Below are 22,997 nucleotides of genomic sequence, written 5' to 3' on the forward strand. Positions count from 1 at the left end.
AAACTGTGTTTAAACATAACTATATGATAGGTATTCACTGATTATAATTAAAGTAAAGACATACATAAATAAATTTCAAATCAAAATATAATAAAATATTTATTTATAAATTAAAGTCTTTTAACAAACAATATAACATTAAAATTAACAAAAATAATTATACTGAATCATATTTATCATATTAAATGAATATAATCAATAATTGTAGTTATTAAACAATTGGTTTTTAATGGTTTACATAAATTATTTAAAGCTATTTCAACAAAATTAACGATTTTCATGAGATTTTTTTCATTTTTTTCATATTTTCTTTTGATAATACTTTAAGTGAAATTCTATGAAATTCAATGACTGTACATATAATAGCTGATAATAAATATGTTAATCTTAACAATTGGATTATTATATAACGCGACGGAAGTATAGTTTGAAGCATAGTTTGAGTGACGGGCCATATGTGCCGTTCGGCCACAAAAAATAATAGACATCTAACGATCTCAAATTGTAGGCTATATTTCCTAATTTAAACAATAAAATCAATTAATTCAGATATTATTTAATACTATATAATTTGTTGATTAATACTTATTTTCCAGTAGAAATCCAATCGAAGTAATTGATACTAATAGGGCTAAAATACATAATAGGATTGTTAATTGATTCAATTCATGGTGTCTTTGATTTAATTCGTGATAAAATATAAGGACAACAGCGAAGTGCCAAATGGTATATAATTTCTGTAGTAATGGTATCTTCGGATCCCAATATTCAACGGGTTGTTGTAACTAAAATCAACAATTTTTTAATTATTAGTATTTCAGTGATGATTCGCAAATTAAATTATTACGGCAGGAATATCATCGAGATATCCAAGTCTAGGTTTTCCCGGAGCCCATCCCGGTCCTTTAAATAGTATCAATAATTTATTTTTCCAACCATCCATGTGATACATGTTCTTAAATATTGTAATCCAATGATGTATTTGTAGATAAAATGGATTATAACTTTGCACTGGTTTGACCAGACCGTAGACTACCGGTTCATTGGGGTCTTCGGGTTCAAATGTTCTGAACATTCGGTCCCATAATATGAAAATTCCCGAATAATTTTTGTCCACATATTTTCTATTACGTGCTGTTAATTATACATATAATTAGACATTTTTGATAGGTATGCGTCGGTAATATGCATATACCGTGATGTACCCGATGATGACTCGGAGAGTTTAACACTAACTCTAGCGGACCTAATGTTTGAACAACTTCTGTGTGCAACCATAGCATATACAGCTCTCCTAATTGCAAATGTGCTAAAAATATTGGCGGAGGAATGCCTGACAGTGCCAAAGGAACGTATGTTATCTGTAATCAGTATTAAACAATTATCTTAATTAATATTTATTAATTATTAATAAAAATAGTTAATCATTAATCAGTACCCAAGCAGTAAAGGGTTGTAATACAGCTTGTCTTAGACCAGCTATAAGTGTAAAGTCTTCAGCGCTATGGTGTGCCTGATGTATGGCCCAAATGAAGTTGACTTCTGTATAATTAAAATTATTTTTTTTTAAAATTTCATTCAAATAATTTTTGATTCACCAAAAGGTTAAGCATTAAAATAGGCAAAAATCATTTTATATCTACAGTACATTAATTATATGATATTCATTAAATGTTTAACTTATTTGATTGATTGATTTAATTAGTATATTGATATTTTTGACAATTTGTTAGTATAAATATGTTATTTTTAGATTTATATTTTACTTTTTATGATTAAATCATCATAAATGCCATATACATATGACATAATCTTAAATAGCAGTATGTATGTCACTATTTTTTGTTTTGTTTTAAACAACAACAACAAAAATGACAAAAATAGTTGGATTTTATTCAGATATGATACCGTATGTTCAAAAATATATGCATACCGTGTGCGAGTCTATGAGCCCAATAAAAGCCAAAGTCAATGAGGATTAGGCAGTACCACCAGGTCCATAGGGAATCCCATTGCATTGTTATAATACGGAAGTTCTCGTATACAAAACAATAGACCACTACTTCAAAACTCCGCAAATTTAGCCTAAAAATTATATATTTTTCAATAAAAATTAAGTTTAAGTATTTTTATGCTTTAAAATTGTGGTAATGAAACTTAAAATTATTGTTTATTCGTTAAACATTAATTGGCAAATATTTGTGTATATTATTTGATAACAATTTTGTTTATATGGTTTTCGTATCTGACTTTTGTTTAACTTTTATTTCAATTTATTTATTTAGACAATTGCTGTTTAATTTAATTATGTTTTGTTTATTATTTATACAAAATTTTATTTTTTCATATAACTAAATAAAATAAAAATATTAACCAAGGTAAAAAATATACAGTATTGAGTTAGCAATGAATAAAAAATTAATATAATTTGAGAGATATATAAAACTAGTAAACACTGGGGAGTGTTAAGAACAATGACCTTAAAAAATAAAATTATTTAAAAAATTGTTTTTCAGTTAAAGTTTATATACTTTTTGAGAGCTTATAGTTTGATACTTCAAATACGGTATAATTTATAACTTATAAGTGAGTGATCATAATAGTGACCGACTTTAATAAAATGTATATTGTCTTTCATCTAATGGTATTATCTTAATAACATTAATAACTAAACATATTGTCAATTATAAACTATAGTCAATTCTTAACGTTTATATTAAGTATATGTATATTTTATATTTTTATATTAATACTTTGATGTTTAGCCAACTATTTAAAAAAATGTTTCAAAAATTTTATATTATTTTATATGTTATTATAAATTATTGAGAGAAAATAAAGTTGTTTATGTAAAAAGTAAATGTATATGAAATGCATAGTCTGGTCAGTCAACTTTTTTTTGTGGCACAAATTCTAGCCCAAAAGCACAGGTATCTTTAAACTTATTATGCCAGCAATAGTGCTTTTATAACAGATTATAATAACATAACAGGAAATATTAAAAAAGATACCCTACAAGTGGTTTATTAATATATATATTGTACCGCTATATAAATATATATATATACAGTATATATATATATATATATATATATATATATATATATATATAAGTTTCTTTTATTGGGTTTTATAAAAAATCAAAATTACTTTCTATAAATAACTTAAATATGCATTAAAATTACATTATTTTTATGTTCCAGTTTAGGTATGCACTCTACTTTAGTTTCACTCACTGATAATTGACAATCAATATACTGTATAATTTAGTATTTTAGTTTAATTTTATTATTTATAATTAAATCGTCAATAAATATTATATAATAACAATAAAAATAAATTTTAAAACGCAAATTATTTTTTACGAATATTAAATTTTAAATAATTATAATTAAAATTATGACCCACTATTATTGTCTTAAACAAATATATTAGCGATGAGTATAATTTGCAGTGTAATAATTAATATAAATTATATACAGTATAAATAAATATGATATTATCTCATAAATATATGTCATTAAAACTTTCAAAGTTTAATTTTTAGTTTTATAGATAATCTATCAAAAAGTATATAATTAATATAAAACTATGAAATCTTCCTGAAAACTTCATTGTAACTAAAATAAAAAATGTTTTTTATGAATAATTGTTTGACATTTGTATTATTATTTTAACTACTTTAATATGTTAGTGAATATAATTCATAAAAATTTTAACATTTTGTATTAATCTATTGTAAATAAAAAATTGTAATTTATTTTGGACTGATTTTATTGTAGAGTTCATTCGTTTCTATTTGTATTATAGCTTAAAATATTTATTTATTTACTATCTTTACAATATTTTCGTTTAAAAACTTATTTATGATTCACTTTTTATTAATGAGATTATACTAAATAATCTATTATTATAAATAATGGCTATGAAAATCAAATTGGGTTCTTTTCTAGATTTTTTAAATAATAATAATAATAATATTATAAATATAAAAAATTATAAAAATTATAAAAATACTATTATTATTATTATTATTATCAAAATAATAATCTAAAAATAACAACACAAAAACAAGTTTTGAACTATTTTTCAATTTCAATTATTTAAAACAATATTTATTTAGCTTTCCTCCCAAACACTTTAATTTCATTAATTGTTTTTACATTAATATAAAAACAAATTATGATTAATTTAAAGTATTGTTAGTATATTCAATAAAATTATCTAAAGATGTAACGAATATTATAGATATACAAAAATTATTATTAACATTATTTTTTTATTATCTAAAATAAAAACTAAAAATAAAGTTAGTATATATTATTCATTGCAAACAAATTATTTTTATTAAAAAACCTTTTAAAAATAATAACGTTTAATAAAAAAGTTATTTATAGTTTACATCAAAATAAACTTTATAATAATAGTCAAAATGAATATTTTTTGAATATAGAAATAATTAAAAATGAATTTATTGATATTTTTATAGAAAAACTAAAACTAAAGTAATTCAATATATTTTTAATAAATGACTTGATTTTATATTAAATAAGAAATGGTATATACGGTATATATATATACTATATGTTGTAAATGATGGCAAACCTGAGACACTCCTGAAAGACTCCCTGTCCGAGGGATGCAATCGAATCATTGATCCGTAAAATTGATTTTCCTTTCAAAAGTCTGACAGCATTTTCAGCGACGATTAGCGATACAAATATCGGAAACATCTGTGTATTGAATCAAATCAAACAAATAATTGATTAATTTCTTCCATTTTATTCTTCTATTTACATTACATCACATTTTTTGTATATTATTTTTTTACTGTTGATATAATAATTCTAAACATACGATAAGTTTTGTTTTTATTTAGTTTTTTATATTCATATATAAAAAGGCATTTATTGTGTGTGAGATCTCTGATAACGACTATTGTTAAGAAACATAAAAAACAATATAATATAATACAAGAAAACAAATCTAACAATTGTAAAATTAATTTACTTTAAATATTAATTATTTATAAAAATTATTTGTTTTAAAAACAATCTTATAGAATATTATATTAGGCTAAAGTGTGTATACATAGAGTAAATATTTAGTGTATGTTTATATAATATTGTATTATAACATTGATTTTTTCATTAAGTCATTATATGAAATAAATGTTTAAATAGATACCTCTTCCACATAACGGGGCACAAGTTTGATGTCCGGATACATACATTCCGATGGCAACACTAAATAAAATAGTTTTCTGCTTTTATCCAATATATAGATTATTAAATAAAAGATTTGTGCAACAAATTGATCTAACATTATAAATCATCAATCAATAAATCAATATTTAATAAACAAATCAATAAACTTTATAAAACACATCACAAACACAATTTCTTTAATAAGATTTCTCTTTTATTAAGAGAACTTTTTTTGACTAAAATCCCTTTTAATATTAGTTGCTTTAATGGCACATATTTTGAAACTCTCGATAACAAGTTATATATTATTTTATGTAACATTAGAGCTCAGTTACCTCAGAGCTTGCATTTTCCCAAAACTGTACCTAAAATAAACATTTTATGACTGGACTCTCTCATAGTGTGTGTGTATGCCATCGCTGGTCAATGAAAGATAATATCCAATTAGATACACGAATTACTTATGACGTGATATGACCTCAATTTTGAACCAAATTTTTGGGCTAAAGAAGGGTCCAAAGGATACTTGTTTTGCAAACATTTCATATCATATGCTGTGATGTAAATAAAGTATTATATAATAATCGGAATAATATTCAATATATTTTTAGGACAACTCTTTCACATTTACTATAAGAGTTAAAGTTTATAATATATTCATAATAATAACAAATATTTTATAATTTTTAAAAAATATTATGGAAATATTAAGTGAATATGTGAAACGTTTGGGATATCTTTTTTATTTAGTAGATCCCAAACAATCATCGTTTGAAAACATCAATGAAGTGCCCGATTATATAACTCAAGTGATCCCTTATTTTGTTAGTCTTATAGTTATTGAACAAATTATATTGTTTGCAAAAAACTATCGTTTCATAAGAGTTAATGATGCGATCGCATCGCTATCCCAGGGAATCCTTATGGAGCTCTCAAAGTATATTTCATTGTCATCTAATGTCTTATCTAATGATTGTTTCATTTTTTATTATTATATTGACAATAAAGGACTGGATTTAAAGGTTTTGCACTAATGTATTACATATATATCTATCAAAATTGGAGAGTATTTACACTGGAATGGCATCACACAAGCACCTGGATCATTGCATTTATTACAGTTGACTTTGGCTTTTATTGGTTTCATAGATTTACTCATGGTAAATTTAATTATTTTTCAATTATTTTTTATTTAATAATAAATGTTTTGTATTCAAAATGGCTAGACAAATATTTATAATTTAAAACTAGTTTTATTTGATTTATATTTTATATTTGCATATTTGTTATTATTATTTATAACTTATTGACAACTTTTATTTTTATTTATAACAAATAATTAATATCATATAAAGTATATTTATCTAAACAATAGAAAACAATTAATTTGACAATTTTGTACATCAGTTACAGCTAATTACAGTTAGATGTAATATTGTTAGCATCTATGATATAAATTTATAATAAACATAATATATATATATATATTTATTTCACATACAATAATTATTATGTGCTATTTATATAAATTATAATAAGACGACTGCTTTTATTTTTATCACACACTATAGTTGAGTGAAACATTTCAATAGATTTATATATCTATTTATAAGTTGAGAAAAAATATATTTAAATGAAATATTCATAATAATTTATTATTATTATTATTATTATTATTATTATTATTATTATTATTATTATTATTATTATTATTATTATTATTATTATTATTATTATTATTATTATTATTATTATTATTATTATTATTATTATTATTATTATTATTATTATTATTATTATTATTATTATTATTATTATTATTATTATTATTATTATTATTATTATTATTATTATTATTATTATTATTATTATTATTATTATTATTATTATTATTATTATTATTTAAGAAATGAATATATTATGGGCCGCACATCAGGTACATCACAGTTCCCAAGAGTATAACCTAACCACTGCTTTGAGACAATCGGTACTTCACCTCCTTTTCCAATATGTATGCAAACAAACAAAAAACAAAATAGTTTTACTTTAGTTTAAATATAAAAAACTATAATAATATGTTGGCTTTGATTCAGATATTTTACTTGCCATCAGCACTGGTCATACCTCCCGCCGTATTTCTAGTGCACAACCAGTTCAACGTTCTCTACCAGTTTTGGATTCACACCCAACTTATCGGAACAATGGGTCCTTTAGAGTACATATTGAATACACCGAGTCATCATCGGGTACACCACGGTATATGACATTTGTTGGCAACATTTACTAAACTTTATTTCCTTATTATCTCTAAATGAAATATGTTGTCATTATTTTTAGGCAAAGATGACTATTGTATTGACAAGAATTATGGGGGAGTATTGATAATTTGGGACCGACTGTTTGGCACTTTTCAACAGGAACTACATTATATTTCCTATGGATTGACCACTAATATCAAAACATTTAACCCATTTAATATTCAAATGCATCACTATTTTAGCATATTTTGCAAATTTTTTAAAATTAATGGATTTAAAAATAAATATATGACACTATTTGCCAGTCCTGCCTGGGATGTAGAGCCCATTGCTCAACAAAAATGTCATAAATCAGTCAATAATGATATATATGATCCACAAATTCCCATATTTCAACAAATATATGTATTAATTCATTTTGCAATCATTATACTAATTCATACAAATTTAATGCAAACCATAAATGTTTTGTCACACTATCGGGAAGTCATAAGTTTATCATTTATTTGTTTATCGTTAACATCGTTTGGATTTATAATGGATAGAAAGTATTGGTCCAAATATGTCGAAATATTCAGATGTTTTTATTTTTTAATTATTGAAAATAACATTTTTAACATATCAATAGCTAATGATAATAATTATCATTTCATACTTTTCATTGAATATATATATTTGTTGTCAATTTTAATTATATTTCTGGAATTTTTGTGCAATCATTACATTTATATTTACATAAAAAAGAAGTATATGAGTAACTAATTTAAGTTTATTTTTTATAAACATTTTTGTCTGTGATATTAAACTAAATATTTCAAATTTTTAAAACATTTTTAATTGTATTTGTTATATATTTGAAAATAAATATATATATATATACCGCTAATTAAATTAATTTTACGTCATAACATGCTTTTTATTATTTAATAATAATTTGATATCATTTCTATATAATAAAAGGAAAAATTATATATACTATTATGTAATATAATAGTGAAGCATTAAATTAAGTCAATAAATTATTATCACTTTCACGAGTTATAAAAATAATACAAACAATTAATACAAAAACAATTTATTTTATTCTTTGGCTTATATTATTTTAAATGCTTAATAATTGTTTACAATTATTTTGTATCATATAAACAGCGTTCAGTATATAATAAAAATTTATATACTAATAAATAGTCATAAATAATAAGTAAATCATTTAATAACAATTATATTATTAAATTAGTTTAAATTGAACAATTGAAACAGTATAAAAATTTGTCATAAAATATTAAAATTAACTTTTAAGCAAACTTTTTATTAAAAAACGAGTCCTCAATATTCATATTTATATATCATTTTAAATACTGCATATTTCAACGACAATAAACAGTAATAAAATATAAAGTTAAGTGTAAAGTTTCATAAATTGCACTAAAAGCTGATTTATCGATATTTTTATAAAATAAATTCATAACATTTGCTAGTTTAAAGGTTATACTAATTTAATAAAATGTTAACTATTTGCACATTTTGCATTATTTTAAAAAGATAAAATCTTATGAATTTTTGTGAACAATATTCCTAATGAGTAATGAAATTGCATTAAGAAACTATAACTATTATTATAATATTTAATAACTATAAATTTATTAATTATATAATATTTTATCTCTTAATATGTTTTTATATGTTTGTGACTTTTGTGAAAATAGCTATTTGTTTGCATTTATATAATAACAAAAAAATGCATTCATTTAACTATAACTTTTGTTAAATATTTTCAATTATCTCTTAATCATTAATCACTAAATCAATAGATATGGTGATTATCACAACCCATTCTCAAAACCAATTCCTCCAACTCTTTAATCCGTTTATCTTTGGCTTCAATTTGTAGTTCCAATGTATGAATAGTAGTGCACTGACAGTGATAGGCTCTCCATAACTATTTAAATGGAAATTATTATATAAATTAACAAATAAAGCAAAATAATGTTGAATACCATCTATACCTCAATTTCATTCTTCGGCGGTGAACAACTTAAATCATCTGAGCTTTCCTTTTCATAATTAATACCATTTGTAATACAGTTTGAATGACCATTTGTAACGCCGTGAATGAATGTGCTATTGTTTTGATTATTATTATTAATATTACTAATACTTGTATTTATATCATTAATTAGTTGGTCAATGTCTTCAGTATCGACTGTATTTGTTATCTCCAGTCCAGTCATTGGTGGTGGCGATGGCGTCGGATTAGATTCAGAGTGCGAGTCGTCGAGTGTAACGAAAGTAGCGGTTGGTAATTGTTGCACAGTTACGATATCACATAAGTTAATAGTTGTCTTTCTCGGCTCCATGTCCTTAACCCAGGGCAATCTTTTTCTAGGAGGTGTCGGTGCGTCAACACATTTATCAATAATTTTCGTTTCATTGACAATGTTATGAAACCCATTAGTTGAACCGTTTTTTTCTCTATAATCGACTTTATTTTCCTGAGCGATGAACATAAACTTGCGTTCATTATTCATGTCTGAAGTCTGCAAAATATTTTTCTCAGTTTTCAAAACTACAGGTTTATTAGTTTTGGCTCCGACTCCAGTCTAAAAATATAAATATATTTTCATATAATTAATTATGATTTAAATAATATTACCACTATATGAAACTTTGACAATACGGTATACAATGTACCGTAGAGTATATTTATGATATATATAGTATGAATTATATATAATTTATACCAAATATTTAGTATATTTAAAGTTTATATACCTTAAGATTTATAAGTATAGGATTCCTATTCTTTCCTGAGAGCCATTCCTCTGCACTAAGAGCAGGTGTGGGTGCAGTAGTATCCGGAAATATATCGGACTGAAACTGTTGTGACTTTCGTGGGACAATCATAGAGATGGGTTCACATACGGGACGAGTTGCATGAAGTTTGTAAAAACGAAATACTTCGCACCGGTAGATATCCAGACCTCGTTTAGGCATAACTCCTAAACCTCTTTGAGGAAATCCAGTTAAGAATTGATTGATATAATGACAGTAAGGCGCCTCATCAGTGATCTCATAATATCGTATATTTCCGTCACCCTTTCCGGCCACATATACCATATTTGTGTCGTAATCATAAAATGGAAACAACACTCCCGAAGACGAGTCTATGTTCTCAATGGTCAGCGGTTCTGATAAGTCATACGCTGACCAAACAGCCCATTGTCTGTCACTATAACGTGAGAATCCTGTAGTGAAAAGACGTCCGCTATCACCAAGAAATACGACTCTCGCGGCTTTAGCGCCGTGATGACAGAGACCAGAATTAACTACAGTCCCATTTCGTGGATCAATTACTCGAACAACTTTGTCTTTACAAGTGGTAGCCAGAAGACTGCCGTCTCTATTAAACGACATCGAGTGTATAGCATCGGGATGACAGTCTATAATGCAAACGGCTTCACCTTTGGCCACATTCCATACAATTAACAAAAAGTCAAAACCAGTTGAAACTAATATATTTTCAGCCGTTGGATGCCATTCAACGAATGTGACTCTTCTGTTATGTTCTCTTAAATCCATAATCGGTTCAAATAAGTTGCGGTGTTGTAGTCCTTCATCAGGAATATACCATATCTTGATAGTGCAGTCATCAGAACACGAGGCGATTACGTTATCATTAAATGGGTTCCACTTGAGGTCCAATATGGGTCCCCTGTGACCAACCACTCGACCGGCATTGACCTCAACTCTACCGTACTTTCAAAACCAATATCAATCAAATGTCAAAAAAGTTATTTAAATGACTAATAAAAGTAATAATTTGAGAGCATTTCACTACAAATTTTTAAAAAAGTTTTATGTCTTTTCACGTGAAACTAATGTTTGGCTCAAAATCAAAGTTTGTTTGATTGAATGATGTCTTGAGTTTATAAATATCAATATAATGTCTTTCACACTAATGTTTTTAGTCATTTGACTTATATGTGCTATTATTTTTAAAGTCAAACTAAAAAAGTCATGATTTATTGGATAAAAAACTAATAAAAACTAATAAATTAAAATAAAAACTTACGTTATTCTCGGGTATAACTAAAAAACACCCGCCGCCCGAACTCTCGGTACAAATAGCAATAAACTAAATAAAAATAATATATAAATATATAATACTCTATACAAATATAGATAAATTAAATTTAAATAACAATATAATATTTTTGTCATACCTTTGGATTAACAGCACAAAAGTTGGAGTCGTTTGCATTTTTGGTGATTTTCAAGTTGTCATAACATCTATCCTTTTTGACGACACTGCCGAAGACATGTCTATATTTGCTGCTTCGGACACCTTTGAACAGTGACTACAATTGATTCAACAAAAAATCGACATTTAATTTACATTTTAATGATAACAATTAAATAACTATAAAAAAAACTGTTTATAATTATAATAACAAAGCTGTGAACACTATATATATATATATATATAAATAAATTTATCATTAATTTAAAGGGCATTTCAGAGTCTACTGAACTATACAATGAGGGGATTCACCAATTGATGTCTCATTCAATGGTCAATACCTTGACTGCTGTCCTTTGAGACATTTGTTGTTTAATAACCAAAAATTAGGTTTTAATTAATAAAAATATATATTTTAATTGAAAACATTAGACAAACTGTTTATTATAAATGCAGATATAAAACATATGACGATTATATATGAGGAAAGCATAAAATTATAGCAACTAATCACATATTAAACAACTCATTGCATTGAAATACTTGTGAAATCATAACGAAAGGAGTGGTAGAGGTTGTGGTGGTTGTGATGAGAGACTCGTATCAGATATATATTGAGTGGTTGTTTAAGTGGCATAACAAGTGTTATCATCTAAGGGGGTGACATATAATGTCCAGTTATGGTGTGTCTACAATACTTGCAAGGAGTTACTATGAGTTAGTTGTTACCATCTAATGATTCATTATATACAGTATAGGATATATCATAATATATGGTACAGTCATACCACAAGACAGACAAATTACAAGCAAAGAGTTAGACATCAAGTCATTGGTTGTACGCTTTGATGATTATGTTGTAATCATTTTGTAAGCCATTGACATAGACAGTCCCAGCACTGGTAGGTTAACAAATCTAAACGACATTCACAGCCCATTCCCATTATAATTGTCATTCACTTACCTTTTCAGTGTAATTATTCAATTGGTTTGGATCTAACATTTGGTGCAAACTTTATATATATATTTTCACACAAAAAGTGACTAAAATAGTGTCTCACTATTAAACTTATTAACAAACAGTTGCCTTAAAATAGCAATAAAATTCTCACAATTATCTAAAATACATATTAAATACCAAACAATTTATACAAACAATTGATTTAAAATAATCATTAGATTATATAATAATATTTTTAAGCTAAATGTAAATAACTTTTGTGATCTCTGAGCTCATGGCTTATGTAGTAATGAATTGACTGTTGTGGTGGTAGTGCACCAAAAAACTAGGAAAACTGCAGTCAATGATATCATATGAGCGATGAGCTAATACTTTGCATATATCCATGAGTTAGACATCGAGATTATTACGAGCACTCAATATGAACACAGGAAAAGGCGACGCCCAGTACTGGCTCAGGGAGGCTATGCGACACATAGAGATAGAGATGGTTAGTGTCGAGTCTGTAGTACACTGTTTGTCAGATTTTGTATCAATTTTACGTTCAACGGATTCACTGCTGATTTTGGCAAATGTTTTACTGATATTTTGTTCAACACATTGATAGAGAGTGAAGAGTGAAAGTTATAAATAATAGCAAACATTACATCAATTTATAAATAAATATAAGTTGTTTTCAGTCGTGACTTACAACTGTTGTATTGTTGAGTCAACACTTCCAATACATTGCTGTCCTTAAAGAGTAACATTCATAACACAAACACTTTTCAGAGTCAATAAACTCTATGTGTTTTAAAGTGAAGGAATGAAAACAAACAAAATCATAATTTTTTTTCAAAAATACCTTATTTTTTGAATAATTATAATATTTGTTCTAAATTTGTCTTTAATATAACAATCAAGTAATAATCGGAGCGAATGTGCGCTCAAAATATAATTATAATAATGCTTTAAATACATGTTTATATAGTTTGCCTTAAGGCCAACACAATTCAAGTTATCATTTGCTTAATAATAAAACAATTGATAAAATCTTATCGTTGGCGTTAAAGCTATCCTTTAAAACAAATGAATAATAATATAATATAATCAAAAATAAATGTCAAAAAATTAATTTAAATCAATTATAATAAAAATAAACAGCATTTGATTTAAGTCAAAGATGAACACTAGTTAACAAAAAAAAAACATTAACTCAATAATAATGAAATATAAATGAATAAAATATCAAATTTTGTAAATATTTTTGTAGAGTAAACAAAAAACAATGAATTAAATCGAAATTGTGTACTAAAAAGTATTCATATATTTATGAAGTGATTAAAATGACTTTTAAAAGAGAAAAGATGGTAATAATAATAATGACATCTGTTTTTTAGTTTAAACTAATGCTAAATGAGTGTAACAATAATTGACATTTAGTCAGCAGCCGTATCGGGTCCGCCGTCACCGTCTGCATCGTCGGGCAATTTTCGCTTTTGTCCCCTTTGTTGCAAATCTTCCTCTTCCTCATCGAGTTCGTCATCATCTTCTTCATCTACACCATCGGGATTGAAATCTTCGCCTTCACTTTCCTCCTAAACATAATTAATATTTATAAGTCAAACGAATTAGGTATTTATATGTAATGACAATTTACATCAATTTCATCGTTTGCTAAATATTTGAGACCAACTCCATCCTCTCCTTCTTCATCGTCTTCCTCATCATTTTCTCCGTCTTCGTCGTCATCATCTTCATCGTCAATATTTACCTCGTCTTCATCGTCTGAAATATAAATAAAATTAGATTTTAAAACAAAAAACTTCATAACACACCTTCACTGTCTCCATCGATATCATTACCGTCTTCGTCATCATTTAAATCTTCTTCATCTGCTTCTGAATCTTCTGCTTCTTTGTCATCTCTATCGAATCCATCCAAATATTTAAGACAAGATAACAATGAAAACACTTTCTCTCTATAATTATCAACAGAAGTCACGTCACAGTTGAATAGATCCAAATTCTTGAGATTTGTAAACTCTTTCTATAATTATAACATATTTGCATTAAATCATTAGTTATATAGTTTTCTAATTGACAATAATACCAATGGTTCCAATGTTTCGATATCTTTGATTTTATTTCCACTCAAATTAAGATGTGTTATCTTAGGGCTACCACTTAATAGGTTAAGACCACCTGATATCCTGTTATCACTTAACTCTAATTTCTTGAGATTAGACAACTTTGGAAAGCCTTTCAAACTGGTCAGTCCTACGTTTATTAAACTCAATGTCTCCAAATTGATGAAATCCTCGGTAAGGCCTACAATATTAGTACTCCGACAGTTGTCCAGATTCAGGTCCTTTATCTGTTAGTTAATACAATGCATATCTCATTTAAATCTAATAATGGTTTTATTCAAAAACACACGACACAAGTGTTGTCTGTTTAATCAAAAACTTTATTAAAAGTTTTATCTTCAATGTCTAAAAATACATTAAAGTTATGATTATATTAAGACATGTGAGCAGTCTATCGGTTTTATAAAGAATTATATGTTTGTTGTATCAAAGTTTGTTTGAGAGGACAGGGAGTATTGAAAACTGGAGGGAACGGCAGAGATAAGTGACGTCAATAAGTTATGCCAAACACAGAGACTGTTGTTACTAACGATGCGTTAGTTTTTCTATCGTTATCTTAATTATTGTCCACTATTTGTCTATTTTTTGATACATTAAGAAATCAATTTATAATAACGATTACAATGAGTTAGAGGAATATTATTCAAACATATTATAGCAAATAGTTATAATACTTTCGTGGAAGCGATGGAAGAGCTATGGAAAAGGAGGCAAAGCATGCAATCATCGCATCGTTTGTTTGCATATATAAAGCCATACATTACTAGTGTTAGCGCAGTATAACAGTTGACAGCTATACCTATAGTACAACACTGTCGGTGCCATTGCTAGAGCCAACTCCCAACTCAGTGACCAACTATTTGTTGGTCACCCGAGAGCACCAAATTATCTATACATTTCAATAACTGAGCGCCAAATCAATTATAATTAATGGTATTTCGGGTGAGATTTCTATTGTATTTATAGTGATATCAATCAATTGGTATGAATTGTGTTGTGTTGTCAACACAAATATGGCTGACTTTACTATAGTTTACATTAGAGGGCATAACCATTGAATACATAATAACAACAACAATCCATAGCTCGGACATGACATCCATGTCCATCATCACCAACGACAACAACCACATCCAATCCACACACCATTTGCAGCATATAATTGACAAACAAAACTATCGTAATGTTGATATTGAGACCGTTGACAGTTGAGGCCATCAACTGGTCCTAATGGCCGAAAAAGTCACTGTACCACTTGTGGGCTCATCTGTCACTCTTAAGATTAAATTACAATGTATTGTCATCGATGGTCATCAAATACAAGGCATTTATAGCTAAACAAACACATCTTAATTTAATTACCATTAGATGATTAACTTTTTAACTTAATTAATTGACTCCATTAATCAATTAAAACCCATTAAATACAATTATATGTCAATAATCAATACCATTCATGTCTTAAAAGTGATGAGATGGTCATCAAGACATGGATGACGATGTGACCAAATAGTATGTATTGCGACCATTAATGGCTTGTATTGCGTTTAATGACAAACTTATTGACAACACTTGTAATCACTTTAATAATAATCATATGTAAGACATAAGACATACCTGATTGGCATTTCTGCCTCTCTTTTCGAGTTCGACCCTCTTCTCCATAATATTTAAATGGGAACCGTTTGGTGATGTTGTCTGTGAAAACTAATCAAAACAAGTCTAAGTTGTGTTATGAATGTCGAGCAATGCTTTCAATGGTCTCAATGCCGGCCTTTACTCTATTGAGTCAAACAGTCATACAATGCATACAACACTATAACAAACACAACAGCTATAGCTATAACTATATAGACATTCACTATGTATTAGATTATAGACAGAGTTATAGCACAACAGCATAAGCGCGCCATTGAATACAACTACACCACTAAATACTAACCGTCCAATCATTGCTCTCTAGCCATCCCTCACACACACCTACTGCACCTTTGCCTCCACTTTCAAACTAATCAATTGATTTTTACGGAAAGTCAACATTTGTTTCACAAAGTATTGCATTCACTCCTTTATAAACTCATGTCATATGTTTGGCTTTTATATAATAATAATAATAATAATAATTATTATTATTATTATATGTAAATATTTTTTCATTCAATTTAAGTATCCGTGGATCAAATTAAAGATAACTCTTATATAATAATAAGTATTTATATTAAAGTAATATTACCAGTTATTACATATTTAATATTTTAATTTTATTGTTAAATTAATTATTAATAAATTCACTTTTTAAATAAACAATTTTACTATTTAAAGGTGTTTTAATAAATAAGTTTATTAACTAAAATTTATTTAAATAAAATAAAGGGTTTGATAAAAACAAATAAAACTAAACAAAATGTTTGAAACATGTAATTTTTAATAAAATTATATATAATTTAGATGAATAGTATCTGTATATAATATAATTAATGTAAATGTGATGAAAATTTTATTATTTGATTAATAAATTATATATATATATAATTACTGTACAAATTTATAAATTAAACAAAACTTTTTAATGTTATTAAAAAAGATTATATCATTTAAAATCTCGTTTAAAAGCTTCTAAAATATGTGCAAATTCTTGTTTTATTTTTTCGATTTCATATTTATGTTTTTTAATTAATTGATTGTATTGTAGTTTATATTTATGAAGTTTTTTCTTCATAAGAATAGCTTCGTCGCTAACCTTTTGAAGTTCATGTCTTAACTCGAGTAAAATGTTTTCATTTGATGGCCGACTAGTGTTTGTGACCACTGAATGGTTTAGTCGAGATTCTTGTAGTGCTTCTTCTAATTGTTTCTTTGCTTCGCTTAATCTTTGAGTTTGAATTATCAATGCTTTCTCTTTTGTGTCACACGAAACCTCCAAAGCCTGCCATAGGTTTATCAATGATACAAATCTGAGGCCAATGTTCTCGTGTATTGTTCCGACGCCTACTTTAGCTTTAATTTTAACACAATTTATTAATTCAAGAATTTCTGATTGCAATTCTTGTTCCCAACGATTCCTTTCATTTATCATATCTTGTTCGGCATTTTTTCTCCAATTTTTTTCATGCATTTCTAGTATACCTTTTATATCACTTTCTACTCTTCCTTTCATCTCCTGTTCCCACAAATCTTTAGTCGCTTTAATCATATCTCTAAAATGTTGGTCATAAAACTCGTCGTTATTTTGCACTTTTATTGCTTCCAATTCTTTATTTTTAGCAATCATTTCCATCTCTTTTGTATTAAGCTTATCCTTCATATCGTTAATCTCTCGTTTAAATAATATCAACTCATTTTCATGTTTTGTTTTCAAGCTGTTGACTACAGAGTCATGGATTTCCTGTCTTCTCACCAAACAATCGCTTTTCTCGATTTCCATCAATTGATATTGAAGTGATTCAATGGTCGACTCACAGACACTTACTTTACGTTGAAATTCCTCTTTGGTTTCTCTCTCAACTTTCACATTCACTTCAAGTGACTTGAGTTTTGCTTCGAGTTTAACTAATTGATTCTCTTTTTCGGCATTTATTTGATTTAATTCTTTGAGTCTAAATTGCAATCCTTCATAATTGCCATCCATTGCCGATTGCTTTTGTTGTGAAACAAGTAATTCATTACTAAGTCGTTGATTCTCTTCGATCAAAAGCTGAACATGTCTTTGATTGAATTGACGTTCATTTGGAGTAAATAATGAACTTTTTTTAGGATTTTCAAGACTATTATTTTGGTAATCCAAATGTCCATTCAATTTGTTGGTGAAGTAATCACCACTCGATTTATTCTCTTTCAGACATTCAACAGATCTATTATCCACTTCTTGTTCATCGTCGGCATCAATAATATCTTCATCTTCTTCATGAATATCATTCACAACAAATTTGTTGCCATTAGTCTGTGTCCATAAATTGCCATTTGTTTTGGTATAACAGTTATTATTACGAACCAAAGGTGTCGATGTCAGACCATTAGTATATTTGGACCAATTTGTCGCATAATTATTATCATTATCTTTATCCGAACTAATAGAAAAATTCTTGAACTCGTTATGTAATTGAAGAACACCTTCATCTGCATCTTCATCGCTCAACGAACTCAAATCATCGAAAGCTGTCGACAATAATCCTTGAATCTGTTTAAGTGAAAAGTTTATTATATATGATATAACATATAATGTATGATAAATAAAATGATTGTTAATTTGTAGTCAAACCTCTTTATGTCTGTCTTCGATGTCATCGTCATCTTCATTGTTGTCTAAATCCAGATTCAATGAAACACTTTCCATAGTTAAACACAAATCATACAATCAATCATACAATCAATCATACAATCAATAATTGTCACAAAATAACACTCAAATCAATACATTTTAATATAAATTACAAAACATTGTTTGCATTCAATTTCACTATTAATTCATTGATATTTTTGGCGCTTTCAACAACACATTCAGGGATTATATTCTCATTTAATTTAATTATTATTTTCATTATTTAATAGTTATTACAATTAAATATTTATATCAAATAAATATATTTAAGTATAGAAATGTAATTAAATGTTAATAAAAATTGTTAAAAAAAATTAAATTAAAATTAATTTCAATACATTTGATACAAATCTTAATGACAATACAGTCCCCTTATATGGCTTTAATGGTTAATGTAATGATTTTCACGCGTTTTTCACTCATTTGATTCAATGATTGTGTCATTGATTTTATCATTTATTTCAATTGTTTTGTCGATATTTTAACGAAATTTTAGATAATTAATAAAAATTTATTTAATTTATTATAATTTATATCTTTTTGTCAACAAATATATCGCAATATTATTGAAACTGATTGACAATTGAGTGCAAAGTCGACACAAATTGTGTTAAAATTGACGTAAAGATAGTGTCATTGATTTTTTGGTGACAATATTTGTGACATTGATTTGGTTTGTTTGAACCAATTTAGTGATCGACAATCACTTAATTGATTTGATAATACTTGAGAATCAATTATCAAAATGTTGGGCCAAAAGAAGTCCCGTTTTGATGACCCGTCACCTCTTCCCGTCAACAATGGATTCAATGATCCGACGACCACTTCAACTGAAAGTAATTTAAATCCAATTCAAGTGAAGCATATGATGGCAGAAGTGCACAAACAAATTGAAGAAAGAAAACGAAAACTAAATGTAAATCATATTTTAATTTGTTTTGTATTAAATTAATGATAAATATTGTGTTAACAATCTATTACTTAATTGCAATTTCAACTGATCTTTCATTTACTAATAATATTAATTTGAATTTTTATTTTAAAGATTTCTGGTTCGGCTCCAACTTCTATCTCATCATCCGCTTTGCCACCAGTTATACCACCCGTAGTACCTGTTATCACTCCTACACCTGCCTCAAGACAAAATATTAACTCAGATATTGACCACAAGGCACGTATTGCTCAACTGACGGCACAAATTCAGGCCCGACTGGCCAGTCGGACAAATACAGAGTCCACTAATATTGTGCAAAAGTATGTAAATTAAAGACTTTCATATAATAATAAAAGTTATTATATAATTTGTATTGATTTAAAAAACGTGTGGCATTTGTTAACATTGTAACAACAATTTGTTTATTAATTAGTTATTACAATAATTACTAATTGTATTATAAGGTTATTACTATAATTTTGTGTGTATTTGCATAGTATTGAATGCATGGATATTATCATATTTAAATTGTTACAATGAATGCAATTGTATTTAGATATAGTTGTGATCCCATTTTTCTAATGTAAAAAAGCATTACAATATTATTATATTTTATTAATTTATAAATTTTTAAATATGTTTAGTGATCCGAACGACAATCAAAAGGGAGGTTCCGGTAAACCAACACCTCTTATATTGAATAGCGACGGCCGTACAGTTGACCAGAGCGGCAAAGAAGTGCAACTTATTACACGTATGCCTACACTTAAGGCCAATATTAGGGCACAAAAGAAGGAACAATATATCAAATTAAATCACGAGAAACAAAATGATGACATCAGTGAACATCAATTTTTTGACGCTAGAGTTGGTCTCAAGTCTGCGATGCGGTCTAAAAGAGGATTTAAGTTTTATGATAAGGGAACCTTTGAATCAATGGCTAATAATATCAGGACTAAAGTACCGTATATTTAACTTTTTATTTTATTTATATTATAGTACAGTATATTATATGATATTTTAATTTAAACTAATTTTTAAATTTTAGGCACAATTAGAAAGATTACAGAAAGACATTGCAATGGCCGCCAAAAAAACTGGTATTAGTTCTGCCGCTAGACTTGCACTTCTCAGTTCAATTGTACCAAAGAAGCAAATGGTAGGTTTGAGGCGAAACAAAAAAAAAACAATTTCTCTTTGAATTGTTAGCCTATTTTTATAATTAACAATAGAGTTGGCAATATTTGATCGCAACGAATGTCACTTTGTTTTACACAGAAAGAGGACGAGATTCCAGACATCGAATGGTGGGATAGTTTTGTGTTAAAAGATAACAGGTTTTACATTATTTTTATTATTAAATTTTAGTTATATCTTATAATTATATTTTTATAATATGCTGTAGTTATGATCACTGTATTTCTAACGAATCAGAACCGCGCGAAAAATATGATGGGATAACACATTTGGTTGAACATCCCATTCAAATGAAACCTCCGGGTATGTCATAATTTTTTATTATTAGCTACAATACTGATTACATCCTAATGTAATTTTTTTTATTCAGCCGAACCATCAAAACCCGTTTTATTGCCCGTATTTTTGACGAAAAAAGAGCGAAAGAAATTGCGGCGACAAAACCGTCGCGAGACGTGGAAAGAAAAACAAGAAAAGATACGAATTGGTTTGGAACCGCCTCCAGAACCGAAAGTCAGAATGTCTAATATGATGAGAGTTTTGGGACAACAGGCAGTTCAAGACCCGACTAAAGTTGAAGCGCACGTTAGGGAACAGATCATGAAAAGACAAAAAGCTCACGAAGAGGCTAATGCTTCACGAAAATTAACGACCGAACAGAAGAAACATAAAAAGATTAAGAAAATCAAAGAAGACACCAGTCTTGGTGTCAGTGTTTCTGTTTATAGAGTTCTTAATCTTATTAATCCGGCCAAGAAGTTCAAAGTCGAAGCTAACATTAAACAGCTACTTATGACTGGCGTTATAGTTCTTTATCGAAATGTTAATGTGATTGTTGTCGAAGGCGGACCTAAACAACAAAAGAAGTTCAAACATTTGATGCTTTCGAGGATCAAATGGGGAGAAGAACAGGCCTCTAAAGACGGAAGTAATAATTTTTATTATTTGATATTTAATTAATGAATTATCCACCGTACGCCCCTATAGCCCCCTGGCCATCAATGGCTATATGTGAAACTATGGGGGAATATGTGAGTTACATCCCCCATACCAAATATTGATTTTTATAATTTAAAAATTTGTTTGGGAAGCTATTGGCGCGTACATACTGTACTGTACTTTAATTAAATAAAAATTAATTATTTTTATTGATTTACAGCTGAATCGGGCGATAAAATAGAAAACAAATGTTTTCTCGTATGGGAAGGAAAAACAAAGAGTCGGGCCTTCGGTGACGTTAAGTTCAAATTGAGTCCAAACGAGTCCTTTGCCAGAGAACTGTTCAAAAACCATTCGTGTGAACACTACTGGGATTTAGCGTATAGTATGTCTATATTAGATGCCAACGATGTTTAGCTTAGAAATGATATATAAATTATAAACAAATATTTATAAAATTGATTTTTTAAATTAATTACCGTAATCTGTAAATTATTATCATTTTTATTATTTTAAATTTTGAAATTATTATAAAGAAAATATTTAAAAATTATTGAATAAAATAATTATAAATTATTTTTTTATACTATAGATTCTATAGTATAGAACATTACAATTAAACTAATTAGTAATAAAATTTTATAGATTACACTAAAACAAGCAGTTTATATGAAGCAGTATTATAAAGGATTACTAAAAATTATATAAAGTATAAAATAAAGGAAAAATTTGAGCGCCCAACGTGGGGCTCGAACCCACGACCCTGAGATTAAGAGTCTCATGCTCTACCGACTGAGCTAGCCGGGCTACACATA

The 22,997-nt window shown here is 27.2% G+C and overlaps 6 protein-coding genes and 1 non-coding gene across 8 annotated transcripts; 2 read left to right on the forward strand and 5 right to left on the reverse strand.

The window, feature by feature from the left end:
• Positions 1 to 277: 277 nt before the first annotated feature.
• Positions 278 to 5,556, reverse strand: LOC128960215 (alkylglycerol monooxygenase-like). Its single transcript, XM_054306287.1, has 9 exons — positions 5,543 to 5,556; positions 5,188 to 5,263; positions 4,606 to 4,733; positions 1,934 to 2,085; positions 1,439 to 1,542; positions 1,196 to 1,361; positions 848 to 1,134; positions 586 to 785; positions 278 to 518 (listed from the first exon to the last, which is right to left on the reverse strand). The coding sequence occupies exons 1-9, from the start codon at positions 5,554 to 5,556 to the stop codon at positions 278 to 280; spliced, it is 1,368 nt and encodes a 455-aa protein (XP_054162262.1).
• A 349-nt stretch (positions 5,557 to 5,905) lies between these two features.
• LOC128960216 (alkylglycerol monooxygenase-like) lies at positions 5,906 to 8,628 on the forward strand. The gene is made up of 6 exons (XM_054306288.1): positions 5,906 to 6,144; positions 6,216 to 6,367; positions 7,115 to 7,218; positions 7,301 to 7,463; positions 7,545 to 8,045; positions 8,615 to 8,628. The coding sequence occupies exons 1-6, from the start codon at positions 5,906 to 5,908 to the stop codon at positions 8,626 to 8,628; spliced, it is 1,173 nt and encodes a 390-aa protein (XP_054162263.1).
• A 506-nt stretch (positions 8,629 to 9,134) lies between these two features.
• Positions 9,135 to 12,792, reverse strand: LOC128959757 (coronin-2B-like). 2 transcript variants are annotated; one of them, XM_054305764.1, is made up of 6 exons: positions 12,670 to 12,792; positions 11,689 to 11,823; positions 11,538 to 11,600; positions 10,238 to 11,221; positions 9,472 to 10,065; positions 9,135 to 9,404 (listed from the first exon to the last, which is right to left on the reverse strand). In XM_054305764.1, the coding sequence occupies exons 1-6, from the start codon at positions 12,706 to 12,708 to the stop codon at positions 9,270 to 9,272; spliced, it is 1,950 nt and encodes a 649-aa protein (XP_054161739.1). In that variant the 5' UTR covers positions 12,709 to 12,792; the 3' UTR covers positions 9,135 to 9,269. The 2 variants fall into 2 exon arrangements, with proteins under 2 accessions (XP_054161739.1, XP_054161740.1); XM_054305765.1 differs by lacking the exon at positions 12,670 to 12,792 and adding an exon at positions 12,047 to 12,171.
• Positions 12,793 to 13,935: 1,143 nt separating this feature from the next.
• LOC128959779 (acidic leucine-rich nuclear phosphoprotein 32 family member A-like) lies at positions 13,936 to 16,779 on the reverse strand. Its single transcript, XM_054305792.1, has 5 exons — positions 16,412 to 16,779; positions 14,758 to 15,021; positions 14,484 to 14,694; positions 14,306 to 14,433; positions 13,936 to 14,243 (listed from the first exon to the last, which is right to left on the reverse strand). Exons 1-5 carry the CDS (start codon positions 16,457 to 16,459, stop codon positions 14,085 to 14,087), a joined length of 810 nt encoding a protein of 269 aa, XP_054161767.1. The 5' UTR covers positions 16,460 to 16,779; the 3' UTR covers positions 13,936 to 14,084.
• A 701-nt stretch (positions 16,780 to 17,480) lies between these two features.
• On the reverse strand, positions 17,481 to 19,257 carry LOC128960217 (myb-like protein D; the record flags this gene model as incomplete). Its single annotated transcript, XM_054306289.1, has 2 exons — positions 19,053 to 19,257; positions 17,481 to 18,971 (listed from the first exon to the last, which is right to left on the reverse strand). Coding segments are annotated over exons 1-2 (1,566 nt in total), but the record flags the coding sequence as incomplete, so codon positions are not given.
• A 408-nt stretch (positions 19,258 to 19,665) lies between these two features.
• LOC128959761 (U4/U6 small nuclear ribonucleoprotein Prp3-like) lies at positions 19,666 to 22,599 on the forward strand. The gene is made up of 8 exons (XM_054305770.1): positions 19,666 to 20,028; positions 20,158 to 20,366; positions 20,691 to 21,006; positions 21,095 to 21,205; positions 21,325 to 21,383; positions 21,452 to 21,546; positions 21,614 to 22,171; positions 22,403 to 22,599. Exons 1-8 carry the CDS (start codon positions 19,858 to 19,860, stop codon positions 22,597 to 22,599), a joined length of 1,716 nt encoding a protein of 571 aa, XP_054161745.1. The 5' UTR covers positions 19,666 to 19,857.
• Positions 22,600 to 22,916: 317 nt separating this feature from the next.
• On the reverse strand, positions 22,917 to 22,989 carry Trnak-cuu (transfer RNA lysine (anticodon CUU)). Its single transcript has one exon. It is a non-coding gene; the product is annotated as a tRNA-Lys (tRNA).
• Positions 22,990 to 22,997: the final 8 nt, after the last annotated feature.

This window comes from Oppia nitens, unplaced genomic scaffold (genome assembly GCF_028296485.1).
Source record: "Oppia nitens isolate AA-2021 unplaced genomic scaffold, nextdenovo-longstitch-racon4-pilon3 scaffold4_pilon_pilon_pilon, whole genome shotgun sequence".
Taxonomy (NCBI): Eukaryota; Metazoa; Arthropoda; class Arachnida; order Sarcoptiformes; family Oppiidae; genus Oppia; species Oppia nitens.

Bases quoted from the DNA above. Each gene is read 5' to 3' on its own strand.
- LOC128959779 (XM_054305792.1), bottom strand. From the start codon at position 16,459: ATGGAGAAGAGGGTCGAACTCGAAAAGAGAGGCAGAAATGCCAATCAG. The intron at 14,695-14,757 runs GTATTATTGTCA...TTATAATTATAG, and splicing joins TCGAAACATTGGAACCATTG to AAAGAGTTTACAAATCTCAA. The intron at 14,434-14,483 runs GTGTGTTATGAA...TTTATATTTCAG, and splicing joins TATCGATGGAGACAGTGAAG to ACGATGAAGACGAGGTAAAT.
- LOC128960215 (XM_054306287.1), bottom strand. The intron at 2,086-4,605 runs GTTTGCCATCAT...TATAATTTTTAG, and splicing joins GTCTTTCAGGAGTGTCTCAG to GCTAAATTTGCGGAGTTTTG. The intron at 1,135-1,195 runs GTATATGCATAT...TATAATTAACAG, and splicing joins TCATCATCGGGTACATCACG to CACGTAATAGAAAATATGTG.
- LOC128959757 (XM_054305764.1), bottom strand. From the start codon at position 12,708: ATGTTAGATCCAAACCAATTGAATAATTACACTGAAAAG. The intron at 10,066-10,237 runs GTATATAAACTT...TTATATTTTTAG, and splicing joins CTATACTTATAAATCTTAAG to ACTGGAGTCGGAGCCAAAAC. The intron at 9,405-9,471 runs GTATAGATGGTA...CCATTTAAATAG, and splicing joins CGCCGAAGAATGAAATTGAG to TTATGGAGAGCCTATCACTG.
- LOC128959761 (XM_054305770.1), top strand. From the start codon at position 19,858: ATGTTGGGCCAAAAGAAGTCCCGTTTTGATGACCCGTCACCTCTTCCC. The intron at 20,029-20,157 runs GTAAATCATATT...TTTATTTTAAAG, and splicing joins AAAGAAAACGAAAACTAAAT to ATTTCTGGTTCGGCTCCAAC. The intron at 21,206-21,324 runs GTAGGTTTGAGG...TGTTTTACACAG, and splicing joins TTGTACCAAAGAAGCAAATG to AAAGAGGACGAGATTCCAGA.
- LOC128960216 (XM_054306288.1), top strand. From the start codon at position 5,906: ATGGAAATATTAAGTGAATATGTGAAACGTTTGGGATATCTTTTTTAT. The intron at 6,145-6,215 runs GTATATTTCATT...TTGACAATAAAG, and splicing joins ATCCTTATGGAGCTCTCAAA to GACTGGATTTAAAGGTTTTG. The intron at 7,464-7,544 runs GTATATGACATT...CATTATTTTTAG, and splicing joins TCATCATCGGGTACACCACG to GCAAAGATGACTATTGTATT.